The 18417-nt window shown below is 32.3% G+C and overlaps 1 protein-coding gene across 1 annotated transcript; it reads left to right on the top strand.

Moving 5' to 3' along the window:
- The first annotated feature begins 2061 nt into the window (after positions 1–2061).
- LOC134726979 (uncharacterized) lies at positions 2062–9227 on the top strand. Its single transcript, XM_063591373.1, has 4 exons — positions 2062–2333; positions 3110–3173; positions 5793–5813; positions 9043–9227. Exons 1-4 carry the CDS (start codon positions 2115–2117, stop codon positions 9087–9089), a joined length of 351 nt encoding a protein of 116 aa, XP_063447443.1. The 5' UTR covers positions 2062–2114; the 3' UTR covers positions 9090–9227.
- Positions 9228–18417: the final 9190 nt, after the last annotated feature.

Here is an 18417-nt window from a genome sequence, read left to right as displayed (position 1 = left end):
TTGGAAATAAAGTCGAGCATGCCCTTACATCAGTTAAGGTTGATGTTATTCAATACAATACTAGCAGATTATAACGATAGGTTTTTTTTTTTTTTTTTTTTTTTAAAGGGGGGGCGTACGCCCATTACGCCCTTACCTGGACCCGCCCCTGCAAAAGATGCAAGATTTTTTAAAAAGTCTATCAACAACCAGAAAAAAATGAGTTCAGAAAAAAATTCAGTCTACTAAATTATCTGTAAATCTCATTCTTGTCTATCTTTATGAATAACCTGACCATGCACAAGAGTACAATGGTTCCCTGAGGTAACCTGACCATGCACAGTTGTACAGTGGTTCCCTGAGGTAACCTGACCATGCACATTAGTACAATGGTTCCCTGAGGAAACCTACCATGCACAGTAGTACAATGGTTCCTGAAGTAATCTGACCAGGCACAGTAGTGCAATTGTTCCCTGAGGTAACCTGACCATGCACAGTAGTTCAATGGTTCCCTGAGGAAACTTGACCATGCACAGAAGAACAATGGTTCCCTGAAGTAATCTGACAATGTACAGTAGTATAATGGTTCCCTGGGGAAACCTGACCATGCACAGTAGTACAATGGTTCCCTGAGGTAACCTGACCATGCGCATTAGTACAATGGTTCCCTGAGGAAACCTACCATGCACAGTAGTACAATGGTTCCTGAAGTAATCTGACCAGGCACAGTAGTGCAATTGTTCCCTGAGGTAACCTGACCATGCACAGTAGTTCAATGGTTCCCGCACAGTAAGTCATGTGCCTGTCCCATGTCTATTGATTTGTGTTTTGTAAATTGTTATTTTTTTTTTGTTACAAATTAGTCCTGTATTTTTCTCGTCTAAATTGTATAACATTTTAAATGTTGGGGCAATTTTGTAGCCGCTACACAATATTGGCTTTGTCATAGTTGAAGCTTTACGATGGCTTAAAATTGCAAACTACCACTTTATTATATCGCCGGTTGATAGTTGTCTAAAATGTAAAACCACAAAAGTACTGAACTCCGAAGGGAATTCAAAACGGGACCATCAAATGGTTAAATCGAAAGCTCAAACAAAGTAAACGAATGGATAACAAATGACATATAGTTTGCTCAGGACAGATATTTTCTGATTTCGGAAATGGTGTTAAAACCTGATGTTTGCTAGTTACATTTTTACTTGTATGACAGTCGCATTAATTCTATTATATTGACAACGATGTTTGAACTATACAAACAGACATAATAGGTAAACATGTCAACAGTAGGGGTACAGCAGTCAAAATTGTGTTATAATCATTATGATCATGACTATAAAACAGAAAGAAATAAGTTACAAAGAAACACCGAAAGGCGTATAGAAAAAGAACTTTAGAAAAACTGAAGGAAAATCATTAAAAAAAAAGTAAAAACACAAAAATACTAAACTCCAAGAAAAATTTCAAAAAAGAAAAATCAAAAATCAAAAGACAAAATCAAAAGTCCAAACACATCAAACGAATGGATAACAACTGTCATATTCCTGACTTGGTACAGGCATTTTCTAAAGTAGAAAATGGTGGATTGAACCTGGTTTTATAGCTTAGCTAAACCTCTCACTTTAAAGACAGTCGCATCAAATTCCATTACATTGTCAACGATTAATGAACAAAACAAACATACTCAAAGAGTAAAAATGTCAAAAATTCCCTCATTTTTATATAAATATTAAGGACACCACAGAAACAAGAATTTCTAATTCATGTTTAGGTTTTTATTCAGTTTGACAGATATGTTTGGCTTCTTTAAGATGAAGCTGTAGTTTATCGGTGTTGAAAACTCGGAAATTAATACTGATGTACAAAGAAATAGAAACAGTAGTAGGAAACGCTTAACATGTCAATGCAACCGGTTTCGATTCGTTTGAAATCTTGTTATTTTGAAATCGTCACTTGATAACGCGATGACAATTCTAAATGAAGCAAAGCATTTTGTATTTGTGTGTGACCTTGTGCTGATATTAATAATGTACACAATTTTCTAATCAGGTGTATAGGTCACAACGTCTTATCATATCTTCATAAATATACGCAGTTGTCCGCATTATTCCAAGCTTATCACAAGGATTATAATAATGTCAGCCAGACAATTTTTAAGTGTGCTCTATGTTTTGGCATACTGTACAGTTATGATAATTGGAGAGAAAAAACGTCTTCTCGAAAATATTCCCACTGATGTAGATTCCAGACTTCATGACATTGAAGTAAAATTACAACAATTAACTTCGCAGACTACAGACAAAGACATGTTTATAACGCAGTTGCAAAGTACAGTATTAAAACTACAGAGTACTGTAAGTAACTATTGAGTCGGATTTCAAATCATCTTCAACGTTTGACTTTACCTTTCAGATTCTTTGAATCAAAAGCCTCTGGTAAGCGAGTATTGTTTAACCAAATCGCGGTTCAGTGTTACAAATAAATATTGGTGTTTTTGTTTATAAAAATTTTAAGGCATAATATTTTTGTTATAAGGAATTGTATCGTACAACGATAAAAAAACCACCATATGTCATACTCAAAAGCGATTCCTTACATGTCCTAGATAAACATTGATGTCTACATATTGTGACTCTATCCTCTCGTATGCTTCTCGAAGCGTTGTATATTATTTCAAACAGTCTATAAAAGTAAAATAACAACAATATTGTTTTTTTAAAACACTAGCTGGCACCTATCAAACCCAATATTGAAAAACAATTTGAATCAGTACAAGATTTTTTTTCTTTCTATTACACCACACTCATCCATTTTTGTCGTGCCAACATTGCAGTACAATGATTCAGCATGACTCGATTCACTATCCGGAGATTAATTACGAAACGTAAATAATTTGATTCCGCGAGATCATCCGTTCTTTACTGAACTTTTGAAGTAGATAGGAAAGTATAATAAATTTTATCATAATAGCAATGCGAACGTTTTTTTATACCGATTTTGATGTAAATGTTTGAATATAACATGAATTCAATGATTGAAAATTCAATTCATATATTAAAGATTACAACATATACCATTTGGGACAGATACAGATGTGACAAGGTAATGAAGTATTGATTTTGCTCTTCAGGTTAACCAACTTGAACGTGACAGAAACAACCAATCAGCACAAATTCAAGCAATGCAGAAAATGGGTAAAACCTTTTTTTTCATATACAGTGGTAGTTCACGGATGAACAAATTACCGGAGGTGTTGCTGTTCCTTTGTTGTTGATAGATATAAGAAAATGGGTACGAGTACCAATGATACAACTCTCATTCCAGATTACAATTTGTAATAGAAAGAACATTATAGGTGAAAGTACGGTCTTCAATTCGGAGTTTGGCTCAAAACGAACTATATAGGGCACCCCAAAAAACTAGTATAAAACCATTGATTATAGACTGAAAAATAATATCAGCTATTTGGTCTATGCCGAACATAAAACCATATCGTCTCATTCTATATGAATGAATTTTGTATCACCAGTCCTTATCCCAGCTACAAGAAAATCTCATCGTGAAAGAAAACTTTAGTAAAATATCCGTCAAATTTTATGATTTGGGCAAGAGGTTTCGTAACCATCAGTGTAATAACATTTCATAACTCGACACGTTGTCAGCTTACCTTGCCTTAAGGTTGTAGTCTTGAAATTGACTGCTCCATAGGCTTAAATGCAAAACAACTGATCTTTGAAAATAAAAAAATAAATCCTATATAGAAACAAAATTTTATGTTCATATTATGTATGTAATATTGTGAAATTGTGATTTAATCGAAAAAAGGGGTCTTGCCACGAAGAATAAAAAGTTACGCAATCCTGAAGTCAAAACATTTTTTTTCTACTTTCTGTTTGCTATTTTTACTAGGCCGCACCACTTCCAGTAAACGTGATATCCTTCCACTATCCTGGATTGATATCCCCAAACGATGCAAGATTTTTTATATATATATGTTTCAACTCAGCTTAAACCTATAATCAAACAGAAAAAAATAAGTTCAAAAAAAAATTCAGAAAAAATGCATTATTTTGTTTCCCTCCATGTTTTTACATGCACCGGAAACTGGAGTTGTGATACAAGACAGGTACCTTAAGGTGATAGCTCTTACGTTATTTGGAATTCGATGATTTTTTTTCTCATGGACAATTATTACACATTCTTTATTTTTAATATTGATGCTATTCATTCTGATGCTCTATCTATTAACTATATTTAAACATCAACACCTAGCATTTACTGTAAGTCATTTTAACCGAAGCAAGAACGTTTGTAAATTGCTTTTAAAATGCACTTTATTTCACAAACACGCTGGGAAATGTATGATATTCATAGATATTTTGTTTTGTTTACGTACTGGTTCTAAATAGGATCACTATACTTAATTTTATAGAGACATAACTGGGGGATGTTATCAGTATAAATAAACATCACAATCATACTTTTGAGTCTTATACACTGACACATTTTATAACGATTTTAATTTTCCAAACTTTCGACATTGGGTATATTCCCATATAGATTCAAGTATCGAATTTATGAAAGAAAGAGACACAGTGTTCATTTGTTATTTGCGTGGTGACAAATATTACAAACTTCGTTTTATACATATTGATTCGTGATTTATTCGTGTTGGTATTTAGACACACTTATATTTAATTACATATACTTTTAAGATATTTTGAGAGAGAAAATTTTAGACGACAAATGTTCGTAATAGCGCGCTTGTAAATAATGTAAATACGATGTTGCTCTTTTTCATTTTTCCTGTATGCATTTTAAATATCATTCGTTCATAATTTACACATGCTGATACGGGAGTATCAGATAAGGAGCGACGGGGTAATATGACCCGACAATTGTTCGTTCAAAGTTCACATTTAGGATTTTGTATATTTTTGTAATATTTGCTTTTGATCAATTATTCCGAGTCGTCAATGCGTTTTAATAATTTATTAGTTCATTGTATTTTACGCTATTCAAAAGTTACTTGTATTTTACACTTAACTATAATCCTTTCATTTAGATTAATTATCAAAGATTTATATCCGTCTTTAAGATACAAGGTTTTGTAACTAAGAATATAGATAATTTGACACTAAGTGATAACTGCAGAAAGCCATTCTTGACAAACTTATACGAAGCATGTTTTTAATCCTTTATCCCCGCTTTCGGCAAAACGCGAATTAATATTATTTAATAAAAAGATATTTGATTGGTTCAATTTCTGTATGTCAATTAGTCTTTTGAATTTGTATTTTATATTTGTTTTTATGTTGTTATTCAGTTATGTTTTAATATTTGAAATATATGGATGTGAAATAAATATGTAAACTTTCCAGCGACTTGGACTTTATCTAAACTACCGCTAGTTTCCCCCGAAACTAATGAACATGACAGAGGTGACCAACAACCGGGTCATACAATAATGTCCAGCATTTAGTTAACTGATGATGAAATATGAATTGTCGACAATACCATAAACCCTGTGGTGCAAATGTTATACATTGTTTGCTTTCTGACTTTTAAATTTACATTTGTGTTTATTTGAGTTAACCTCCATAACACATATGGCAAGGACAGCATGCAATCGATTCCAAATGTTGTGATACATTTTTATTATACAACAACTCAAATCCTAACATATTGGCAATCTTTCATGTAAAATATTTGCAAACAAAGGTTTCCAAAATTTGTTATAAAATAGCATAGTCTTAAGTAAATTTACAGTCAAATGACATACATTTCTAATAAACTCACCTTTTTTATTTCAGTGAATGCAAAGAATCCGGGATGTAAGTATATAAACTCATCATAGATAGCAGATTTAAAATGATGTCTCCAGACACGCATTTGGTCTACAAAAGACTCACCAGTGACTGTTTAATGGAACAAATAGAGAAGGTCAAATAAAATACGAAATTGAAAAGCATTAATGAACATTTTGTCTGAAGGATTTTGTCACTTACAGTTTCGGTATTCTATTCCTGTGGTAAACAACCCTTATCGTAAGGTTTATCGAAAATTCAAGTTTTGTTAAAAAGATGGTTTGCAAATGTTTCCTATTTTAAAAGTGCTTTTCTAATTGGATCTCGTTGAAAAGGTGATTAAAACTCATGTAATAATATCTATTTTAAAATCCGAATTTAGGTTCGAAAATATGACTTTCAGTGTCATTTTGTCTCTCCTGAAGAGTTGTCTGATAGGCAATCGTACTACATATTCTTTTTTATAATTGTTGAACAATATACTGAAAACAAAGTCCTTCTGTATTATAAACTAAAATTGAGAATGGAAATGGGCAATGTGTCAAAGAGACAACAATCCGACCAAATAAAAAAACAACAGCAGAAGGTCACCAACAGGTCTTCAATGTAGCGAGAAATTCTCGCACCCGGAGGCGTCCTTCAGCTGGCCCCTAAACAAATATATACTAGTTCAGTGATAATGAACGCCATACTAATTTCCAAATTGTACACAAGAAACTAAAATTAAAATAATACAAGACTAACAAAGGCCAGAGGCTCCTGACTTGGGACAGTCGCAAAAATACGGCGGGGTTAAACATGTTTGTGAGATCTAAACCCTCCCCCTATACCTCTAACCAATATAGAAAAGTAAACGAATAACAATACGCACATTAAAATTCAGTTCAAGAGAAGTCCGAGTCTGATATCAGAAGATGTAACCAAAGAAAATAAACAAAATGACAATAATACATAAATAACAACAGACTACTAGCAGTTAACTGACATGCCAGCTCCAGACTTCAATTAAACTGACTGAAAGATTATGATTTCATCATATGAACATCAGGCACAATCCTTCCCGTTAGGGGTTTAGTATCATACCATCATAACATATATGAGAAGAACATAACCCGTGTCATGCCAACAACTGTTTTTAGAATAAATGTGTTTAGTTCCGACGCAAAGACCTTATCAGTGACTCAATATTAACACCAAACTATGCAATCTTTAATGACTTGACAACAGTATCGTAATTATGTCCCCTCTTAATAAGTCTATTCAAAGGTTTTGTAAGTTTCTGAGTTGAATACTGACACCTTTGTGCTTTATAAAGAATATTTCCATAAAAAATTGGATGTGAAATACCTAAACATATAAGAAGTCTGCATGTTGAGCTATTTGTAGTATTAGTCAACTCCATAATACTCCGATCAATTTAAGTCTTAATTTTCGTAAGTTAAACCAGAGTATTATTCATATTGGTAAACAAAATATTTTATATACAAATATTTACATACATTCACTAACATAATCAGTGCTATGATTTTCTTTAGACGAAATGTAAGGAAAAATATATCATTTCGATTTAGATTATTTAGCAATGGAATTTTCAGACAATGACTATATTTTACAATTTCAAACGACAAATAGACTAAGGGACTTATCATTATTTATCTGGAAGGATGGGCTGGTCAAAATGTAGGTGGGATCAAGTTTTTTTTCTGTGTGTGGAAAAGGGGGGTTCAATTTTTTTTATAAATTCAAAGGGGTGATCAATATTTTTTGCACATGGAAAAAAATAGTTAACCTACATCAAGAGAAATAACGTATAGAAGAACATAATAAAAGTCGTATCGAAATCTATTTTAACACCAATCATACACAATTTTAAAGTTAGACATCATTCGAAATTTGGTGAAATACTTAGCTGTCATTTTGGGTTATATAAAATGAATAGGTGCTTCATAACCCGAATATTTCAGTCGTTATATTTCATTCATTTAGATCACTAGATAAACAAGCATTACTGCCAAGTTTTTTTTTTAATCAGCTTAATAGTTTCAGAGAAATTAACTATAAAATAAATCAAAATCAATAGATATTTGTGCAAAATTGTATCTTAAAAATCCAAAACATGTTACATCGTGAAAGGATATAGTAAAGAGCAAACAATTCTCCGGAAAATGATCAAATATTCATCTAATATGCATACAAAGATGAATATTGATACAAAAGACAATTCTGATATGACAAACACCACTTATGTACCTTTTTTGATTTCATTACAAGGTCCCTTTTGGTCCAGATATATACATATACATTGTACCTCGCATTCCCTCACAATTTGTACTTCTCAGGCTAATAAATCAAAATTTTGGGGTTACCATCACACATTTATTAATGAAATATGACAATAACTGAGACATTGAATTGTTCAAGCTGAAAGCATGAACTACTCCATATAAAAGTTTGCCAACTGAATGAAGGTTTCAATAAGGCCTAAGGTAAAAGTTAAGTTAAAGGAGCATTCAAGAGAGTGACATATAATTAATATGATCTCTCTCAGTAAATAATGAGTAGTTACTGTTAATGTATATTTTTGGCAGAGTTACTTAGAATCAAGTTTTTTTTATAGTCCAGTATAAAAAAAAATAAGTGGAATAAAGTCAGAAAAAGCTTCTCAAAGCACTGGCTTGCTCTACCTAAAAATGTGCTAATATTTATTGAAGTGCCCTATTTAATGGCAATGTTCCCTTCAATGTGTTTTTTGACTCAATCCACTGAGAATATTTCATTTTGCAATATTTTTGTGAAATAACATACTAAGTGTTTTGCAGCAAACTTTGATTCTGTCAATATGGGGTTTTCTATCTATACCCGTACACTTTTTCGTACGGGTATGGATAGAAAATGAAATCACTTTTTCGTACAGGTATGGATAGAAAACCCAATATTGACAGAAACAAGTGCCTGTGTTTTGCAGGTTAAAATTTTGGCATATTTAATAGAGGAGGGATCACATTTTTTAGATGTTTTTTAAGGGGGGATAAAATAAAAATAGTGAAATATTATAGAGGGGTCAAGAAAATTTTATGTGTTTGATTTTAAAATGACCCCCCCCCTTCCCAGGTAAAAAATGATAAGTCCCTAAATTATATAGCAATGCATGTAAAACATATCATTCTTATGGAATTTATCCTTATAATTTGTAATTTACAGATATCATTAATTTTTATTGTACGATTATAAGGCTATGGAATTTGTTTAATTCAAGGTCAAACAGGAAATCATCACCTTGCTGATGCAAAAGGTCATGCATAGTCGGCGTCTACTGTTATCCATTTTAATGAACCATTTGCTGAAATACCAACTGTTGTGTGGGGGACTACAGCTTTGGATATTGACCATAACCACAATACCCGTTTTTCATCAAATGTACAGAGCATAACGAAAGCGGGCTTTACCATGCAGGCAAGCACATGGTCGGACACCGGTATTTACTCTGTACAAATACAGTGGATGGCTTGTCCAGCTCATATTTAGATAAATTTATATTACAAGTTTGTTCTTTAGGTAAAATCACAAGAGAATTGCAATTCGTTCGAAATTGTTGTTGATGTGTTTGGCATTTCATTTGTGCTCACTAAAACATGCATATTTGTATCAATTTCTAAAAGACATTTATAACAACGGTATATTGCTCCAAGTGCTCCACGAAACCCCTTTCTTAATTATTAACATCTATTATATCAGCAATCAAAGACGGGCTTCAAAGTTATTGTGAAACTGCCTATTCTAGAGGTGGCGTGAATCAGATGTGGATACTTAAAAATTCCAAAGATCTTTTAGCGTACATACAATCTAACTCTCTTTCATCTTGTAACAGTATTAAAACATTTGACTTTTCTACTCTTTACACAAGTATTCCACATTCCAAACTAAAAGATAAATAAAAAGAGTTGGTATTACTTTGCTTCATAAAAAAGAATTGCCAACGTAGATACAAGTATCTTGTCTTAGGGAGGGATAAATCCGATATTATCAAGATGCTTGATTTCTTGATTGACAACATATTTGTGACGTTCGGAGGACGTGGTTTTCAACAGACTGTCGGCATCCCAATGGGAACAAACTGTGCCCCTCTACTTGCTGACTTGTTTCTTTATTATTATGAGGCTGACTTCATGCAGGAACTTCTTAGGAAGAAAGATAAGAAGTTAGCAATATCCTTTAACTCTACTTTCCGCTATATAGATGACGTTCTTTCACTAAACAATTCAAAATTTGGTGACTATGTGGATCGCATCTATCCCATCGAATTTGGGATAAAGGATACTACAGATACAGTTAAGTCGGCTTCATATCTTGACTTACATCTAGAAATTGACAATGAGGGTCGGTTGAAGACAAAACTTTACGACAAAAGAGATGATTTCAGCTTTCCAATTGTGAACTTTCCATTTCTAAGTAGCAGCATTCAAGCAGCACCTGCATACGGGGTATATATCTCCCAATTGATACGATATTCCCGTGCTTGCATTTCCTATCATGATTTTCTTGATAGAGGGTTACTGCTCACAAGGAAGCTATTAATCCAAGAGTTCCAAATGGTGAAGTTGAAATCTTCCCTTCGTAAATTTTACGGACGCCATCACGAGTTGGTTGACCGTTATAGAATAACCGTTTCACAAATGATATCGGATATGTTCCTTACGTTGTAACTACAGTCCCCTTCCCTTTCATGAATTTGACCTACCGAATTAGACTATTTACTGGATTTGTAATCACATAAGCAACACGACGGGTGCCGCATGTGGAGCAGGATCTGCTTACCCTTCCGGAGCTCCTGAGATCACACTTAGTTTTTGGTGGGGTTCGTGTTGTTTATTCTTTAGTTTTCTATGTTGTGTCATGTGTACTATTGTTTTTCTGTTTTTCTGTTTGTCTTTTTCATTTTTAGCCATGGTGTTGTCAGTTTGTTTTAGATTTACGAGTTTGACTGTCCCTTTGGTATCTTTCGTCCCTCTTTTATCACTATACGAATGTAAACAAACGATCCAGTTTATGATATATCAAGGCCACAATATTTGTCTTTGCATCACGTCGGTTTCCTTGGAGACAGATGATGAGTGTAGTCGTTGTCTGTTCTACTGTCTACATTGTGGTCAATATACTTAGTCTTATTTGGTTAATGTGTGTATAAAGTCCGATGCACAAATATAACAGTGTTGTTTCTTCAATTACTCCTGATATACACATAGATATTAATTGGCATACTCATTCGTTGTAGAATACCTGTTATTCATCAAAAGTAAATTTGCAAAAAATACTTCAAAGCGTCATAAAAAACCAAGGAGAACATGTCGCATAGTATGGAACGTTTGCAATCAAATAAAGTATGCCTTAAATGCTCACGATATGAGGGTTTCAATTATTATACTGATCAGTCACTGCATTGTGGCCAGCCCGGAAATACATAATCATTCCTTCTTTGAAACATTAACATGTGGGTAAAACTATGTTAAAAAAGTAAATGTTGATGAACACAGATGAAATAAAAAACAAAAGTACCTTAGAGGTATAGACCAATTTCCCACATAATAGGTTTCTTTTAGGCTGTTTATGTAAAATTGAAAGCTTTATGACTTTAAGGTGGTATGGGTGTCTTTCGCCATCTTGGATTGTAAAAAACAGAGAACTTAGGTCCAGATTTTCTATCTAGTAAGCAAAATTTTATACAGGAATGCAGATATTGAATGTGAATTTTTATTTAAAAGAACCAATTTATAAGAATATAACTTAAGACAATTAATATTTTTACAGGTGTAGATTATTTTTGGTTGTTTTCAAATGTTTTTAATGTTGACATTTTTAAGGGAGGTAACTCTAAAATAGTGCATTTTCTGAAGGAATCTACATGGAACTTCCGATTTTATATTTTAGCCGGGAAAAACGTACGGTGACCCTATCTTTTCTTTTGTTTTCAAAGCATTGTCTGAAAGCTATCTTTTCCTAATTTATTTTACAATTCTATCATTTCGTTTAATTTCTAATCACTAAATGGTGTTTTTTCCTGTATAATCCATACAAAATGTGTTATTTTGTCACAACCTGTACCTTGAGAAAGTGCGCCATGACCTATCATTTTTATTCTTTTTTTTAACATAAATCAATAAATACTACGTTTTGGCAAAGTATGAACAAATTCTATAATTTTTATTTTAGACTCCCATACCACCTTAAAAGAAAATAATGAATGTGAGAAAAAAATAATATCACAAACATACTGAACTCCAAAAAAAATTCAAAACCAATTTGACAAAAGCTCAAACACATCAAACAAATGGATAACTGTTTTATTCCAATCATTTTCAACAAATCTTCCTTTATCGTCTAACGGGGTTATTTCGTATCATTCCTCTATAAACTGAACGATGTTGTTAGATAAAACGCATGCTATTTTATTTGTTGATTTCAAATTTAATTTCAAATTATTTTATAATGGACAACATACCTTTAAAGGGATAGGGGTTAAGTTCTTTAAATCCTCTGAGAGCTCTTGACATAGATACATGTCTATTCTTGGTGAACCTGTCTCTACAAAAAGGTGCTTATTGATGGGTTTTGTTTTACTGCTGTCTCAACGACGTATTCATTACATATCAATCCTTGTAAATATATTTTAATTGATACAGGATTAGATAGAAATCTAGTTCAGATCACCAAGTTGTAACACTGGAAATTATTTGTGAGGCAATTGGTTACTTTTTTTTTCGCAATGTCATAATACGGTTTAGATGCCTTAATGTGAATCAAAGACTGTAATTGGCTTTGATGATTTATTTAAAAGCGGTTACATAACCACCCACTAGGCCAAAGAGTTAATCAACATTTTTTAAAAAGTGTTCTAGAAAAGCAACTATGCGTTTCAAAGTTATTTTAAGATACATTTTAATGAAACGAAATTTTCGCTCTTTTAAATACTTTTGACATAAACGCCTCTGATAAACATAAAGCAATATCCTCTACAATCGAAGCTCTCGTTTGAGCAATAACATTAATGTATTACAAGCTAATATATTCAACTAATAGAATCTCGGTAATCATTTTAAAATCAGGACTGGGGTTAAAATGAATTTCTTGTAAAAATTTGTTTCATGTTCATTTCTCGTAAATATTACCTTTGAAATAAACTAAATTTAGCAAAATTTGATTAAGTTTCTTTGACATTATATCTTTATAATTGAGGAACAGTTCCATTTTTTAAATATTTTGCCTTCCAGTATTTAAATTTAATTGCTTCATCAAAATCAGGCAAATACTTACACGACAGACTGCTATTAAAATAACAAACCTATCGGTTTACCAATATTGAAAAATTTAACTCAAAGGACACTCTGTTGATTAATTTGCGTGTCAAAATCTTTCAAAATTAAATTGTTTTACTTTGCACTGTTTTGAACTTTAATTACCTAGTAGTATGAGTCTTGAAATAACGTTTTCTTAGCATTTCATTTTATAGATGATATTTAGTAGAAATTGTTTATCGGAGCCAAACGTATAGTTCAAATTGAAAGATTTTTAACAACGTGTGAGCTTTAAAAAAACACAACGGCACTCCTTTTTGTTCAATCTATTTTTGAAATCGTAGCACAGAGGAGTGTTTTATCGTAAGAGTATACTTACAACTTATAGATACACATTAGATCGTCTAAAAATAAAACAAATTGATCAAACATTACGGGGTGTAAAGTAGTAGCTTCGATAATGCCTCAATAGGAACATTTTGCAGCAAAAATATAAAATTAGTATTAATTAACCATCTTCTTAATAAACCATACCTAAACATTGAAGATAAAGGATAAAAATAAATATCATTATTGAAAATATTATAGTGACGTCAATATGTAGCACAACTCTGAATTTCCTCGGGGTTACACCTATAAAAAAGTAAAATCACAGAAGTACTGAACTTATATTTAGAGGAAAATCAAATCGGACAGTCCTTAATCATGGCAAAATACAAATGACAAAACAGGTCAAAAACGAATGTACAACATATACTGTCATATTCTTGGTACGGACTTTTCAAATGTAGAAAAGTGTGGATTGAACCTGGTTTTATAGCGCTAAACCTCTCATTTTGTATGCTTCATGTGCTGGTCTCATCAAATTCCGTTATATTTACAGTGATGCGCGAACTAAACGACATAATAAATGACACAGTCAAAATATAGGTACAGCAGTCATCACCGTGTTACATTTAAAAAAAACAATTGCTTCGCGTGTCTGACGTCAGAAATATTTATACGTCACATATTTTTGTTATTCAATGTATATGCAAACAATTAAAAAATTTCACATAGGCAATTGTTGCAAACAGAGTTCAAAAATTTAAAGTATATAAGAATTAATTTCAGAAATAGACCGAGATTAAAAATAGCCCAAAAGTTCTTTAGAATTATAAGAATCCACAGATGGTTCATTCCACTTCGCGTGATTAAACAATCTTGACGTTTGTGTTTCATCGTATTTACTAATTTTTAATAGAAATATAACATAATGACATATTGTAGAACAATAACACACTGACAGGATATATTAAAGTACAGAGTGGCGTTATAAGAATCAAAGAAACACCAAAAGTCGCATATACAAAACACAACAGCAAAAATTAAAGATAATACAAACACATTGACGGGATGTACAAGTACCGAGCCACGTTAAATGGATAACACATAAAACAATTCAACAGTAAAAGTAATATTAATATTATAACAAAGACAAATGAAAAACCAATAATACAACACGTTGTTAAGATGATAAACAACGTCAGTACCCAGAATCTATAAATCAAGTCTATCATGTATTTTTTGTGAAGTTGATACGGAAGTTTTATTAACAAGGTCTTGGTACTTTCCGATGAACATTTTTAGAAAAAGGACGAGACGTTCTTTGACATACCCCTAGATCATAGACTTACTGCTCAGTTACTGATGACGCTCTTGAATATCGAATAAGTTGGGAAATGTATAGGTGAAGTTGCTATTATGCTACTTAGGTGTGGGAAATTTATAATTTCAAAAATAAAATTTTCTCTTTTGTGATAGATTCTGGTACTTAGATGACTATGTTAGTAAAATTCGATAATACCATAACGTATATCTGTGTGTTGTGTAGGAAATGTGGCTCTTTATTAGAATAGGTAAACAAGTAATATTGTTATAATTGAATTGTTTGGATCTGTTTCTATGGGATTCAAGAGCTGCATGAATAAAGGTCAGAATTGAGTATGTTATGCATCTTATATGCGTGTTTTGACTAGGATCATAATCACAAAAGACAATGAAGGTCAACAATTGGCTGAAATAGTACTAAGTTCAATATTGCGAAACGGCTGCTTTTTATATAGTGATCAATTTCTTTCATCGGCTGTTTACTTCGATTCCACCTTGTAAAACATTATATGCAAAAGAATTTGAAAGTACACTGGAAATTTAAGCACTTTAACAAAAGAGTGAAATTTTAACTAATATAGTATAGAACTTATAACTAGGGTTAAACGATTTTTTTACATAAATCAACACATATTGTTCACTGCGTGTTAGTGCGGGTTTCTTAATAAACCAGCAAACATAAATATCGAATAGTCCACAGTATGAAAACAAAAAATGGAGTGCATCAAGCTGAAAAACATATAATTGAGAGTTCAAATTTTCCAGACTACGTACGTACATTATAATTCATCACCAGCAATAAAGGGGTAGAAAATAAAAATCACAAAAAACAGGGGCTTAGACTTTTTAAGGCCCTTCGTGACTCGTGACACAATGATCGATTCATTCTGTTTATGTTCAACCGGGTTTCGGTCTCCGAATAAGTTATGAAATTGGAAACACGTTTTGAAGTATATATTCGGAGGATTGTCATATTGTATATTATCACATATTGTTTGACATGCAATATTATAAATTGCAGAAGTGGGGAGATCGTCTGGCTGTACAGGATATCAAAGGTCGAAGTCCTAACATATCAGAAAGGGGACGTTGAATATGATGTCTCGTGGGTGACGTTGGTACAGGTGAACCAAGATTTCAAATGTTCAACGAATAATTAATTTTCAATAGACTTTTCAGCCACAGTTTGGAAAAACCATGAAATCAAATATTCATGAAAATGTAAGTTTTCAGCAATCAACGAAAATTGATAGCCATGAATCCACAGTAGTGTAGACTCTTAATGCGCTAAATATGTGAAGCAATTCTCGAAAATTAAATAAAATGGAAGGTTGTCATATTTGTAATCATAACACATTTTAGATTATCTAGCATCAACTCTTTTCATTCGGACATTTAGTAAATAGCAAGTAATTCGGTTCAGACAGGTTTCACCGCATTATACTGGTATCATCTCTTCAATTTTCCAAAGAAGTAGCGAACAAAGTTTTTTCATAAAACGCCCTGTACCAAGTCAGGAAAGTGGCCATTGTTACATTACAGTTCGTTTCTTTGTGTGTTACATTTCGCTGTTATGTCTCTGTTGTGTCGTGGTTCTCTTATATTTGATGCCTTTCCCTCGGTTTTGATTTGTGTCCCGGACTTGTTTTTTTTTCTTTCGATGTTTGAATTTTGAACAGCGGTATACTACTGTTGCCTTTATTCAATACATTTTATTTGTTAATGATTTGGTACAAATCTCCAACAGTTTCATTTCAAGATCAACCGAACAAAACCATAATCCTTACAAGCTCCTCTGATTTACATGTAAACGAGCTAAAAACAAATTCACGAAACACATTTTATTTGCATGCACGCTACAGCATGGTAAGTTAAGTGTAAAGAAGGTAAGCCATTAACTTAGTCAGTGCAAAAGTATCAGCCATACAAACTAGATTACGAACAATTCACAATATAAGTTCTAATTTGATATTGACAAAGAGACTAAACCAGATGTTTTGTTGGATAAACTGTCTATCAGTGACACCTACATAAAACAGATAATGCAAAGACATTTGAAAATAGACAGAAACTGTCGGGATTAAAAGAAAATCCTAAAATGAACTTTTTTACTATTGTAGAAAGGTTTTAAAAAAGATACATTTCAAACTAATCGTTTTTTTACATCGTCTAAGGACCAGCTGTCAAATTACCAAGTGACCTCTTTTCTTGTTCGTTCTCTGTTTGAGTTTCATTTTGACATGTAACACACTTTGAAATATAAAAAAAACACAAAAAAACATTATTTTCCAAGGCTAGTTACATATGAGTCAAAGAACGATTTTTTCGTCGGTATAAAAGTATCCGCCATTTGTTTTGGAATTCCAACAACTTATAATATAATTCTCATCAAATGACGCGCAAAATAACCTTAACAGATGCTTTATATGGATAAACAAACAGTAATGTCCATCATACAGCCTTTTCACAGTCATATAACATATAATGCAAAGGAAATTGAAGTTTAGACAGGACCTGTAAGCATTTAAAAAAAATGAAAAGATTTAGTTCATTTATGGGTGCTACACGCTTGTTGAAGATATATTTAAAACTTGCGGATGAAATCGGGAAGCTGAAGTTTATATAATTGGTGCTGCAAGGGTGTTGAAGATATATTTAAAACATGAAGTTGTAATCGGGAAGCTGAAGTTTATATAATTGGTGCTGCAAGGGTGTTGAAGATATATTTAAAACATGAAGTTTTAATCGGAAAGCGGAAGTGGAATTGTATTTGTCGATGTGGAATGTTCTTTCGCTATTGGGCGATGGTCTATTAGACGCGTGATGGCTAGTTTTAAATCTACGGCTGGCAAGGTTTTATAAGAAGTAGATTTTGCTTTATCAGTTAGTAAATAAATTTGCTTTCATGTCTGTCAATGAAGATTTTATTATAATTCAGTATCAATACAATGTATATGTATCAATGGAATAAAAGAATAACCAAGCGAATCAATATCTTGCTGCACGTCTATTTACCAGGCCAGTAGTAAGAATTTCTAATTTGACATGATATGTCATTGACATGGTCATAATCACAAATTTATCGTTTAAAAACTAATATTTATTTTTGGTACTAAGTCTACATCAGTTTGAATGGGTTATCTTTCATGTATTTGGCAATTCAGAATTTTTATCTAAACACTTTCTAAGAAATGCCAATAGCTTAATATTTGAAGGCAAATCATATATAAGGACCGATAGTGTTTTTTTTACAACAAAACGAAGAATTTTATCACTTGTAATTGATCCCTCGTGTGAGGTGTAGTCATTACATTAAAGGGTTACTCTCATGCCAACCTTTGAATAGATTTCTTCATAACGACAGCTTTCTTTTCTAGACCATCGTAAATAAGAAAAACTATATGCTTAAAACACGTGTGTTACTGAAACGACTTTGAAATACCCACTCAAATCAATGATCTGTATGAAAGTTAAATGATAAAGTTTTAAATCTGAGACCTTTCTGGCTTTTGAACATTTTTCGTGATAACAACAATTTTCTTTTCAAAAGAAGGAGAGGAAGCGTAAATTTTGCTTCAAACACGTGCGTCGCAAAGCGGTAAATAAATCCCTTTTGTGACATGTGACAGAAGCCATTTAACCATATCATTTTGTCATATCATACAATCAACACCTTTATTAATTAGTCCTTT

Source organism: Mytilus trossulus, chromosome 7 (genome assembly GCF_036588685.1).
Source record: "Mytilus trossulus isolate FHL-02 chromosome 7, PNRI_Mtr1.1.1.hap1, whole genome shotgun sequence".
Classification (NCBI taxonomy): domain Eukaryota; kingdom Metazoa; phylum Mollusca; class Bivalvia; order Mytilida; family Mytilidae; genus Mytilus; species Mytilus trossulus.
Note: the sequence above shows the minus strand (reverse complement) of the source record. Positions and strands in the feature narration are given on the sequence as shown.